This window comes from Canis lupus, chromosome 15, assembly GCF_048164855.1.
Source record: "Canis lupus baileyi chromosome 15, mCanLup2.hap1, whole genome shotgun sequence".
Classification (NCBI taxonomy): Eukaryota; Metazoa; Chordata; class Mammalia; order Carnivora; family Canidae; genus Canis; species Canis lupus.
Genome location: NC_132852.1, coordinates 28246444 through 28259724, shown reverse-complemented (window position 1 = coordinate 28259724; position 13281 = coordinate 28246444). Strand labels below are relative to the sequence as shown.

General features: G+C 36.6%; 1 protein-coding gene across 6 annotated transcripts in view; it reads left to right on the top strand.

Moving 5' to 3' along the window:
- The window catches only part of TEX15 (testis expressed 15, meiosis and synapsis associated), a 91019-nt gene extending 89020 nt beyond the window's left edge, over positions 1–1999 (top strand). For all 6 annotated transcript variants that reach the window (XM_072776352.1, XM_072776350.1, XM_072776353.1 and 3 more), the window contains one exon: positions 1917–1999. In XM_072776352.1, coding sequence (XP_072632453.1) covers positions 1917–1954 — 38 coding nt within the window. In that variant the 3' untranslated portion in view covers positions 1955–1999. The remainder of the gene's footprint in view (positions 1–1916) is intronic.
- The last annotated feature ends 11282 nt before the right edge of the window (positions 2000–13281 follow it).

The following is a 13281-nucleotide window of genomic DNA, read 5'->3' as shown; positions in this document are numbered from 1 at the left end:
GGAACAACTTGGTAATTGCCACTAGAACTTGAAATTTTTTTCTCTTAAGTACAATTCCATTTGTAAAATATCATAATTAAAACATAGATTTTTAAGATTAAATTGAAATATAGATTTACCAGCATAAAACAAAATATAAAAACAATGATTAATCATGCAAAAACTACAGTTATCCATTAACATCCCAATATTCTACCATCAGAAGTAATATATACTGTAAGTAAAGCTTAACCTAATCTTTTATGGTCTTAAACAGAAAAATGCAAGAGAATTTCTTTCAAGTTAAAAGGTTGTTTCCTGGGACACCTGGCTGGCTCAGTCAGAAGAGCATGTGACTCTTGATCTCTACACATTGGGTGTAGAGATTACTAAAAATAAATAAACTTAAAAATAACAATAAAAGGGGAACCCTGGGTGGCTCAGCGGTTTAGCACCTGCCTTCGGCCCAGGGCGTGACCCCGGAGTCCCGGGATCGAGTACCGCATCGGGCTTCCTGCATGGAGCCTGCTTCACCCTCTGCCGGTGTCTCTCCCTCTCTCTCTGTGTGTCTCTCATGAATAGATAAATAAAATCTATAAAAAAAATAATAGCAATAAAATAAAAAGTTGTTTTCCAACTCTAGATTCTTATAAATTAGTAAATAGAAAAAATTAATTGAATTCATTTATTCATTCATTGTCTGAATTGGATAAGAAGCAGCTTGTTAAAATAGTTCTGTTTCTAATTTAAAAATCTGATCACAGTAGCACCTCTACATTGGAGTTGCCACTGACACTCTGTGACCTATAGGATAAAATTCAAATATTTTAGCGTGGAGTGCAGAGTCTTTCACAGTTTATACAGCCTCATCTCCCACCACTTCCACCTTTGTATTCAAGTCACGTTGAACTTCATCCTGTTCTCCCATGTGACATTTCCTCTGGTACTTCATAGTACTTCTTGTGTGTGTTTCTCACATGATAAAGCATGTGAGTATTATATGGTATTGTAATTACCTGTGTATCTTTCCCTTCCTATCCCGGTCCACAAAATAATTTAAACAGGAATGGAAATTGTTCACCTAAAACAGAACCTGAAGAAAAACCTGTAGAGGAAAGGAGAAAGACATAGGAGTGGAAGTGGGGAAGTATATGACGGTGCTTTATCCTTTTTGATTAATTTGATACACTGCTGCTGTAATGTAAACACACCAAACATAGTAGATGCGGCGAGTCTAAACTAGAAATTTTCATTTCTGAAATAGGAAATCTTGAATGTAATTGTTTCATTAACATAAAGGTTTTCAGAGTTTGAGCTTTCTCTTGTTAATAATTAATGTTTGTGATGCTTAAAAAAGATATCTCTGAATCAAATCCAGCTTTGATTCTCAAGAATTTTAATTGTTAACCTACTTGGTTATATTAGTCAAGTGAAAATAAAGGAAAAGAAACAACTATCTACCTATTGTATTATTCAAAAGTAACTCTAAAAATATTACAAGGCAATAAGCCACCTCATTTAGTTTTCCTAAGTGCAAATAATCTGTAGAGTTCACTTCTCATGCTTTCAGGAACTGCATTCTTCTAAAGGTATGAAAATCCCTGTGACCCATTTCTTGATGTTTTGCTCTTGATGCTTATATTCAGCACCATAAATGGAATTAAAGGAAGGGGCTAAATGAGCTCTGTGTGTGAGACACATTACATCCTTAACCCCGTTTATCTCTCGCAGAATACCTGTAGAGACACTATTGTTCTTTTACAGATAAGGAAAGTACTGCTTGGAGAGCCTTATATAACTTTTTAAGATCCCATGGCTATTAAAGGGCAGATGTGCAGTTTGGCTCTAACTTAAGTCGGGTCTTCCACTGTACTATTACGTACCATTAGTCGGCATCTTTAACTTATCTCAAATCTTTGTGGCTTTTTTTCTTTCAGTTCCATGCCAACAAGAACCCTTTCAGCCAGGACATTGAAAAAAGCCTTCTGTCTACTGAAATAAAGGGGATTTAACATGTTTTTCCAAGTATTTTTTACTTACTTTTTTTTGTTTTTACATTTTTTATATGTAAATATGGTAAGAAACAGAAACCATATAGCTCTTTATAAAATGTTTAAATCAACAGTATATCATATAATGTAATTGGAAACATGTCGATTTCTGACATCTTAAATACCAAAATTATTTCCATGCAATATTTTAGTGAATGTAGTAGGCCATTTTCAATATCCATCAGAAACATTAACAATATTTTGAAATTTATATTTTGAAATGTTTCCATCACAACTGTTACAGTTATATAGAGATTATTTTGAGATTATTCTAATGGAATAAGAGTAAATGTAACATTTGATATGATTAAAATTAAGCAATAGTAGTAAAATCTTTAAGATTTTTCTGATATTTTTAATACATTTATGCTAGCATTTTGCCTTTTGACTCAGACTAAAGAAGGATTTTTTTTACTTGAATTAGTCAATTAGACCAATTATTTTATAATTATTTTTTTTATTTTATAATTCTTGATACTTCATATAATTTACAATTCTGTGTCTAATGGGAAATTCATTTCTATATTTTCTAATTTGTACTTGTAAAATATGTTTTAATAAGGAACTTGGTTTGTATATGTTCAGTGTTTGTTCTTGAGTAGAGATTTTTAAAGTTTCTATGTTTGAAGTAGTTTTATATCATTGTATTGAATTTACAGCATATTTAATTAAAACTTTTCCCATGAGCCCCTTCCACAAGATTTATTTCCTTTGTATTTCACAATTCAAACATTTTTTAAAAGTGATTTTGTAGCAGATAATAAGGAATAATTTCTTATCCTTTTGCCATTAGTTTAGTCAATATTTTAGTAGTTTAAATAATGCACCACAAATAGAAGTTTTTTAATGCTCTGGTCATAGGTTTTTTTTTTCCTTTTCCAATGTTCCACAAAAGCAAAAAATGTCTCAGAGATAATCATCATAGAACAACTGGGATTATAGTATATAAATGTGGTCTTCAGCACCATCTCTGCCCATCAACACCCATTCCTGTTTCCTGTCAGATTCTAGCTATAAAGATCCCACACAACTGGATAGACCTTTCTCAAGCCGCAGTGGGCCCAAAAACATGACAAGAAATTTGCATTGGCTAAATCTAAACAGATAGCTAGCAGAGCCTTAATGTTTTCTCAAACTTTCTATGTTGGCAGACTTTTCATGTTACCTAGTACAAACCTCTAAAAAGAGTTTAATTCAGCCTAATTTATTGTAGAATAATTTTTCAATTTAGAAAAACACTTAGAACCCCCAGGATAAGCCTCTTTACTCACATCCACCAAATAGAATGGAATTTGGAATACTTTAGATTCTTCTCTAACAGATCTTTAAATGAGGAAAGTCAAGCAAAGAGCTGCAGCTGAAAGAACTAAGGAATTTGAAGACTATAGAATTAAAGCAATATCAAAACAACATGGACAGGAGAGGAGGATAGGGAGGTTTGTCCATATAGCTGTTTTATTTGAAAATAGTCTATAACACCTGAACTCCTGAACAGTAATACTGTGACTTAAAAAGTGACTTTGTCTCCATCATTTGGTTTATGTTTAGTTGTGGGAAAATGTTACAGATTTATTATTTAAATGTCTCTATTAGGTAAGCCAGAAGTTAAATGTTAAAAGGATATTTTCTTTAAACAATGTTCAGATTCTGTTAATACTGTTTTGTGATACTTTTATTTCAAGAGTTTTGATTTCTTCCAAAAAAAAGACACCTTATTTAAATATTCAGTTACATTTTAAAATCTACACTTTGAAATATAACATGAAAAACTGAAGCATTTTCTTCCCCAACCCCCCGCTCAAATATGTGTTTTGGTTCTAAAAGTAAAAGTAGAACAAATTAAAATCTGAGCAAACATTATTTTTAAAAACCTGGTTATTTGCAAATATTATTGTTCTGGAATTAAAGAGTTACCTGAATAAACCAAATTCCTTCTAGTTTCAGTGTTTTTTTTCTTTTGTGTTTCTTGACTAATGAACAAAGATACAAATGGTCCTTGGTTTACAAGTACCCATTACATGAGAAACAACCCACAAAGAACTGACTAAATAAACTGCTAGAGACTTCCTCCCTTCCTCCAAACTTCCTTACTGCCTGGAGTTTCGTAGGACAAGCCAGAGTCCTTGCCTTCATGCAGTTCTCATACCATTAAAGAGAGGTAAGTGATACACACATAAGTAATTTCTTTCACATCATGGGAATATGGAAAAAAAACAAAATAATGGAATAGAGAATGATTACATGATTGATATATATGCAAGCTGAGATGTTCAGGGAGGTAATCAAACTAACTTCTATATTCTTTTTTTTGTGATTTTTTTTTTATTTGTTTATTCATGAGAGACACAGAGAGAGAGAGGGGCAGAGACACAGCAGAGGGAGAAGTAGGCTGTATGCAGGAAGCCCGATGTGGAACTTGGTCCCAGGACTCCTGGATCACACCCCAAGCCAAAGGCAGATGCTCAACTGCTGAATCACCCAGGAGTCCCTAACTTCTATATTCTTATGTTTTAATTATATCACTCTGCCTTCCACATAGAAGTGCCGCTTAAACTTAAGTTCTGAATCTAGCCAAATACAAGGCTGTACCCCCAATTTCACAATGAGAGAATTCCCAAAACCGTTTTTAATGAACTTAAATACATAAACTTTTAGAGACATGGATGTATGCTTAAATATCAATTGTGTTATATAAAACTATCTAAAATTCTTTTAATTAGAGTATCTGGATGGCTCACTTGGTTAAGCATCAGACTCAGTTTCAGCTCTGGTCATGAAATGGAGCCCTGAGTCTAGCTCCTCCACTCTCAGCATGGAGACTGCATGGAATTCTCTCTCTCCCTTTGCCCCCTGCCCCTGCTCACACGTGCTCTCTCTCTCTCTCTCTCTCTGAATAATTGTTTTAAAGATTTTATTTATTTATTTGAGAGAGAGTACAAGCAGGGGGGAGGGGCAGAGGCAAAGGAACAAACCGACTCCTTAATTCAAGACTCCCTACTCAGGACCCCTGGGATCATGACCTGGGCCAAAGGAAGATGCTTAACCTACTGAGTCACCCAGGAACCCTAAATAAATAAGTCTTTTAAAAAGAAAAATTGGGGGCAGCTCAGGTGGCTCAGCGGTTTTGCGCTGCCTTCAGTCCAGGGCCTGATCCTGAAGACCTGGGATCGAGTCCCATGTCGCACTCCCTGCATGGAGCCCGCTTCTCCCTCTGCCTCTGTGTGTGTGTGTGTGTGTGTGTGTGTGTGTGTGTGTGTGTGTGTGTCTCATGAATAAATAAATCCTTTAAAAAAGAAAAAAACTTTTAACTCATTTTGTAGAACAATGTCATTGTATCCTGTCATGCATCTTTGACATCAATGTCTTTGTCATCATTAGAGCCTTTTTGAGTTCTATTACAATGTTCCAAGGCATATCATCCTTACTTATAAGTTTTTTGAGGTATATGCTTTTTAAATCTGTGTACATATCCAAAGTTTCTTTTCCACTGAAGTCATTTCAGGCTAATTTTTCCCTAAAGACATTTTTTAAAGTAATGACTTAAGTTTTCAAAATAGAGGAAGGCTCCATACTTTTTTCGATGGGTATAATTTTAAGAGCAAAAAATAGTATGTTCAGGAATATGTGGTTTCTTAAAAAAATCTTTTATAGACATAGTTTGATTTCAGTTTGTACAATATTGATAGTGCTTGAGTACCATGATAAACTCCCAATTGTCCATGCAGTTTGAGATTGTGGAGGAAGAAAATGTAATTATTTTTGTAAGACAAACACTTTAAATTCTGACAAATACAATTGTAAGAGCAGTGACTTCAGATTCCCAGTTAGGTTACGAAAAGAAACAAAGAGGTTGCTTAGTAATGCAATGTGGAAATAAGATTAAAAGAGCCCGGGTGGCTCAGCGGTTTAGCGCCGCCTTCAGCCCAGGGCCCGATCCTGGATACCCAGGATCAAGTCCCACATCGGGCTCCCTGCATGGAGCCTGCTTCTCCCTCTGCCTGTGTCTCTGCCTCTCTCTTTCCCTCTCTGTGTGTCTGTCATGAATAAATAAATAAAATCTTTAAAAAAAAAACTCAAAGATTAAGACAGGAAAATTCTATAAGACTATAAATCCTCATTTCCTGAAGTGTACGCTCTGCTGCCTGCTTTATTGTTAACTTCTTATTTCTGAATCTTGTAACCATTAAAGAATCCCTCTGGCAATTTTAAGAAACCTCCTTTGAAATACTCTTTGGAACCCTTAATCCCATAATACACCGCATTCTAATTTGTTGCCACAGGAAACTGCAAATATCTTGGGATTTGTAACTCCTTTCATTTTTAAAGTCTATTTTCCTTTATTAGGTAAGAATAACTTAGATCTGGGGCACCTGGGTGGCTCAGTCGGTTTTAAGTCTTTGACTCAGGTCATGATCCTGGGGTCCTGGGTTCCAGCCCTGCTTTGGGCTCCCTGCTCAGTGGGGAGTCTGCTTCTCCCTCTGCCTATGCCTACAGCTCTCCTTGCTTGTGTGTTCTCTCCCTCACTGTCAAATTAAATCTTAAAAAAAAAAAAGAAATTAGGGATCCCTGGGTGGCGCAGCGGTTTGGCGCCTGCCTTTGGCCCAGGGCGCGATCCTGGAGACTCGGGATCGAATCCCACATCGGGCTCCCGGTGCATGGAGCCTACTTCTCCCTCTGCCTGTGTCTCTGCCTCTCTCTCTTTCTCTGTGACTATCATAAATAAATTTTAAAAAATTAGATTTATGACATTCATTTTTTTTAATATGAGTATCTTTGTTTTGAGAAAACTAGTCAATTGAGCATATTTGGTTAAAGATTGCATTTACAATGAGGCAGCAACTATTGAACATCAGACTTGTGCTAGAAGTATGCTATTCTATTTGCACGTGCATCAACTAATGTTTATATCAACCCCATAAAGGAAAGCATTATTTGCTTATTTTATAATGCCTTCATTCAGAAGGCCCTGCAAGATCCCTCCAGTCATCTTTGTGTATATCAGTTAATAGTTTCCAGTATCGTTGGTTTGAAAAGAATGTAAGATGTCTTAAGTTTCTCTTCTTTGACATGTCACTTGCTTTTTTAATTCCAGACATCAATTTATGTACCTTATACATAATCCTTTCTTTTAAAATTTGAATTACAGAATATGCAAAAAGCATTACAGTAATTTTACATTTTTGCATGTTTGATTAAAAATTAATTGTTCTATGTGCATACAAGTATTTCTAGTCCTTTGGCTAGGATCATTTTAGTTGTATTGAGAAGTGAATGTATTTTTCATGTTGGGAGTTCTGCTATATCAAGTAACTAATGACTTCTACTCATTCTCAACCAAGGTGTTCTGAAACCTCATCTGAATATTAATGAAAATATTACTGCTAACTGTAAACTTGAAAAATAGGGTGATAAATTTTGTTATGTACATTTCACCATTAAAAAAATAAGAACTCTACCAGGAATACTTGAACCAGGGATATGTTCTATGGGATGTGCCTGTACTTCCTTTTCTTCCTGGGGTAAACTGAGGGTTCAGCCAAGGGATAATGCTATTTCTCTTTGTCAACTTAAATCATTCCATGGGAAATGGGGTGTGATGTGTATCCCTTTTACTTCCCCATAATGCATACACCCACATACATGAGTGGAATACTTTAGGTTATAATCACATGTGTCCCCTCTATCTAAAGACCTCTGAACTTTTCAACATGTATAACTCAAAAAAGGTTGTTCAAGACTCAGGCTAGGGTTGCCTTACTCTTCTAAGTGTTCCAAATTCTAGTAGGATGAATTATATAGTCTTAAGACCTATTAACACCAACAAGAAGCATCTCACATTATTTACCTCACTTTGTTTTAACGGCTGGTTTCCTGCATGTCTCTCCCACTCTTTTTTTTTTTCTTTTTTTGTCTCTCCCACCCTTAACAAAGATTGTACACTGCTTTCAAGCCAGAGATATCTCATTGATTCTTCAATTCCAAATGTCCATCATACTGCTGAGCTCAGAATATGCTTAATATACATCTGCTGTTTGTAACTTAGAGTAAATACCGAATGGAATGGATTTTCATTTTGTCTTTTCAAAAACAAACAAACTTGTCAATACCATCAGATCTTTTCTGATTTTTTTTTTTACTCTAACCGCCAAGAGGAACACTCAGGATAAAATATTCACTAACAAATTGCTTTTACTTTGCTATTTGATGGGTACTCACAGAGGTTATAGGAGAACTTTTTCATTATTGCAGGTTCCTAGATCAAGAACCCAAAAAGCAGGATGAGAAAATTGTTTTTTAGTCCATCCCCAATATTTTGCCCTGAAAAATTAGTGGAAGATCACAAAAGTAGCATCGCTGGCTGAACAGGCTGTATGTGAGCATTTTCAATAGATGACATATTTGAAACATTACTTTGTTTTATTTGGTATAGTTGACCTGTCGGAAAGGTTTAAGAGGGTGGGTATAAAGCCAGGAAATTATCAGAGAAGTAAATGGTTTGGGGATAATGAGAAAGGAAGAGAGGTAGAGAGCCTGCCTCTCATGAGGGATATGGAGCAGAATAAGCTTCAGAATAGCATTTGAAGAGAATAAGTTTGGGGCGGGGAACAATCAATTTTGAAGAAAGTGCCACCCATCTCCCGAACTTTTACAACTGGCAAAGCCGAAACTAAACCCGTTAAACAACTCCCTCTTTTTCTCTCTTCTCCAGTCCTAGCAACCACTAGTTTGTCTCTGATTTTGACTCCTCAGAAACGGAATCCTACAATATTTGTTCTTTTTTGACATTTCACTTAGCATAATGTCCTCCAGGTCCATCCATGTTGTAGCATGTGTCACAATTTCCTTTTTAAGGCTGAACAGTATTTCCTTGTATGTATATACTCGTTTTGTTTATCCATTCATCCTTTGAACATTTGTGTTGCTTTCATTTTTTGTCGATTATGAATAATAATATGAATGACTGATGCACAAGTATCTCTTCAAGACTGCTTTTCATCAGTGAGGGAGACAGAACACGAGAGACTCCTAACGCTGGGAAACAAACAAGGGGTAGTGGAAGGGGAGGTGGGAGTGGGGGGGGGGGATGGGGTGACTGGGGGACGGGCACTGAGGGGGGCACTTGACGGGATGAGCACTGGATGTTATGCTATATGTTGTCAAATCGAACTCCAATAAAAGAAATATACCAAAAAAAAACCAAAACTACTTTTCAAGGGCGCCTGGGTGGCTCAGATGGTTGGGCTTCTACAGCTCAGATCATGATCTCTGGGTATTGGGATCGAACCCCACATTGGAATCCCTGCTCAATGGGGAGTCTGCTTCTCCCCCCCCCCCACCCCTCTCCCCTGCTTGTGCTTTCAAATAAAATCTTTTTAGGGAAGATTGGGTGGCTCAGCAGTTGAGCATCTGCCTTCAGCTCAGGGTGTGATCCCAGTCCGGGGATGCAGTCCCACATCGGGCTCCCTGTTAGGCGTCTGCTTCTTCCTCTGTCTCTGCCTCTCTCTGTGTGTGTCTCATGAATAAATAAAATATTTAAAATAAATATTAAATTAAATAATATTTCCAAAAAAAGACTGCTTTTCATTATTTTGGATGAACCACCCAGGCACCCCATGTTTGTGTTTTTTCATTGTAGTCATCCTAATGGATACGAGGTGATATATCTTTGCAGTGTTGATTTTCATTTCCCCAATGCTGCATTTGGCTTTTAATATACAAAACTCACTATATATTTTTTTCAGCCAGTTTAATATTGGAAAAAATATACCCCCCACATTTGATGAAATGTTTAACAACATGATGTATAGAAAAGTCTTGTGACATTCCAAAGGCAAAGATAGATCTTTTAGAATCCCATTTTTAGAAATGCCCCAAGTGTCAAAAATAGGATACGTATCTTGATATCACAGCCAATACTCAAGATGAACTTTTCTTAGCTATTGCATATTTGTCCTAACGGCTTTTTTCCACATTTATCTTTCATGTGTAGCCCTTGGTATGCCTGGTACCTGTTATGAGTCCCATGCCAGATGAAAGCACATTGAAGAAATTTGTAGATAGAAAAAATAACTAGCATATACAAAGCTACTTTTTATTAAAACCATATTGTTTGGATGCCTGGGTGGCTCAGTCTCAGTGGTTGAATGTCTGCCTTCGGCTCAGATCATGATCCGCGGGTTCTGGGATCGAGTCCTGGATTGGGTTCCCCACCCGGCAGGGTGGGAGGGAGGCCTGCTTCTCCTTCTGCCTGTGTCTCTGCCTCTCTCTCGTGTGTGTCTCTCATGAACAAAATCTTTTTTAAAAAATTTAAAATTAGGGACGCCTGGGTGGCTCAGCAGTTGAGCATCTGCCTTCGGCTCAGGGTGTGATCCCAGAGTTTCGGGATCAAGTCCGGCATCAGGGTCCCTGCAAGAAGCCTGCTTCTCCCTCTGCCTATGTCTCTGCCTCTCTCTATCTGTCTCTCGTGAATAAATAAAATATTTAAAAAATAGTCAATTTTTTTAATTAAAAATTAAAGAACATTGGTGATCAGAAATCCATGTTTTAAGCATTTTATACTCGAACATGATAGCCTGTTATTTGTATATGGATAATTTATCATGTTTTTGCTACATTTTAGGAAATTGGAAATTTGAGGCTGGCGTGTGCATTATAATTTTTCCCATTTAAAAAATTGGAAAATGGGCTCCTGTTGATGTAAAATGATCTTGTTTTCAGGTAAGGGTTACTGATTTTTACCTCTATTTGTATCTGCAGAATAAAAAAGTTTTTTAAACAGTCACAAACTTACAGAAAAGTTGGAAAAGCTTTTACTCTTGAACTATTTAAGGGTAAGTTACTGACTTGATTCCTCACCACTCCTGAATACTTCAGTGTGTTTTCCTACAAAGAAGAAAATTCTCCTACATAATAGTGCAATCATCAAAATCAAGAAATTAAAACTATTACTTTACTACCATCTATCCTTAGACCCCGTATAATGTTCACCATTTGTCCCAGTGGTGGGCCTTACAGCAAAAGGATCCAGTTGAAAACCACATGTTGTATTTCATGGCCAGGTCTCATTAGACTAGAATGTCTCCTCAGTCTTTTCTTGATTTTTGTACCTTGACACATTTGAAACATAATTTATAAAATGTCCCTCAGTCTGAGTTTATGTGGTATTTCCCTATCATTACATCTTCATCTGGACCCCTGCTTTTCACAGTGAACAAACATATACTAAGAGTTAAACTAAAATGTAGACCTAAGACTGGGAATGATTTAAGACTCAACAATCCCAAAAAGGAAAATCAAATGGATTTGGCAACAGTTTCTGTTCAAAGAACTTCAGAGAGAGATGACAGACTGAGAAAAGTTACTTGACACAAATAAAACTAGAGACTGACATATAGAACATACTCCCAGAAATCAACAAACAAGAATATTGAGCCTCCTGTGATTTGAATAGGCAAATCACAGAAGATGATGTCCAAATGGCCAACAAATGTATAAAAAGATGTTCAAACTAACTAGTAGAGGAAAAATGCAAATTACAATGAAATACCACTTCATACTCCTCAGAATTTCAAAAAAAATCAGAAAAGTAGGTAATATCATTGGAGAAATTAACTACAGTGGATTCAGACAGTGGAATAGTATACATTAAAAGTTAGAAGCTAAATACTAAATCCAGTAATGGTCACCATTTAGTGAAGTTGGAAATAAATGTATACATGGTACAATACAAATATATTTAAATGCATATGAGACATAATAGTATATATTTTACATGGATAATTCAAGGATATATGTCAAATACATTAAAGAATACTTTTCAAGAGAGAGAAATGAGATTCTGTATCCAGGAAGAAAGAGAAAAGCAAGGATTTTGCACAGACTTGTTGACAAAATGCCTAAAATAATTATACCTATGCATCTGAGAACCAAAAAAAAGTGGGGAGTTAATTTCTACAAAATGATATAAACTATATACGTGAATTTTAAAAATTATGTAACTATGGCAACATTTTTTAAATGTTAAGATGACAATAAGCTAAATATAGTTGTAACCAAGACTGGAAATGTCATAAGTTCACCTGTCAAAAGATGTATTAAGATAAAAACTTTATGTGTTGCACTGTTCTGTCACTAATTCCATGACAGTAAATGGGTGTATTGCAATTCATTTCAATTCTGACACTACATGGTGTTAGAGCCCTCAAGTGATGTACAAAGTCCTTCACAAAACTGTCCCCATTTCAGGACACAGCCACTTCAGCTCAGCCAAAGTTTCAGGTGTACCCCATACAGGCTACAAATTCAGGGGTTCCCATGACCCTTTTAGATTCAATAATTTGCTTGAACAAGTTACAAAATTCACTCAAACACTATAGTTATAATTATAGTTTTATTATAAAGGATAGGTCAGGAAGAGCCAAACTAAGAAATGCGCAGAGCAAGTTTCTTGCCAGTGAATGGGGATGCAGAGCTTCTGTGTCTTCTCTTCTTGTAAAATCCAGGCACCTTACCTCCCAGCACATTGATGTGTTCACCAACTTGGAATATCCACAAGAGTTCTGATGTCAAGAGTTTTCGTTGCGTTCCATTATGTAAGTATGCTTAAGCAAATCATTGATCACGCAATTGAGCTCAATCTCCAGCTCCAGCTCCACATTCAGGCTGGCCCAAAGTTGGCTGACCCATCATACGATGTGTCTTTTGAGTGATCAGTCCCCATTCGGAAGCTATTTTGAGGCCGACTGTGAGTTACCTGGTTAGTATAACAAAGACACTCCTGGGGTGCCTGGGTGGCTCAGTCAAGCATGGGACTCTTGATTTTGGCTGAGATCATGAGCTCAAAATTGTGGGATCAAGCCCAGTGTTGGACTAACACTCTGGGCATGGAGCCTGCTTGAGATTCTTTCTCTCTCCCTCTGTTCTCTCTCCCCCTTCTCTCTCTAAAACATCAAACAAAAAAAGAAAAACAAAAGATACTCCTATCACTCAGGAAATTCCAAGGCTTTTGGAAGGTTGGTGTCAGAAACCAGGAACAAAGACCAGATACATTCTTTTTATCTTTTTAACTATTTTTTAAAGTAAGATCTATGCCCAGGGCATCTGCGTGGCTCAGTGGTTGAGTGTCTGCCTTTGGCTCAGGTTGTGTATGGTCTTGCGGTTCTAGAGTTGAGTCCCGCATCAGGCTCCCCATGCCTGCTTCTCCCTCTGCCTATGTCTCTGCCTCTCTCTCTGTGTCTCTCATGAATAAAAA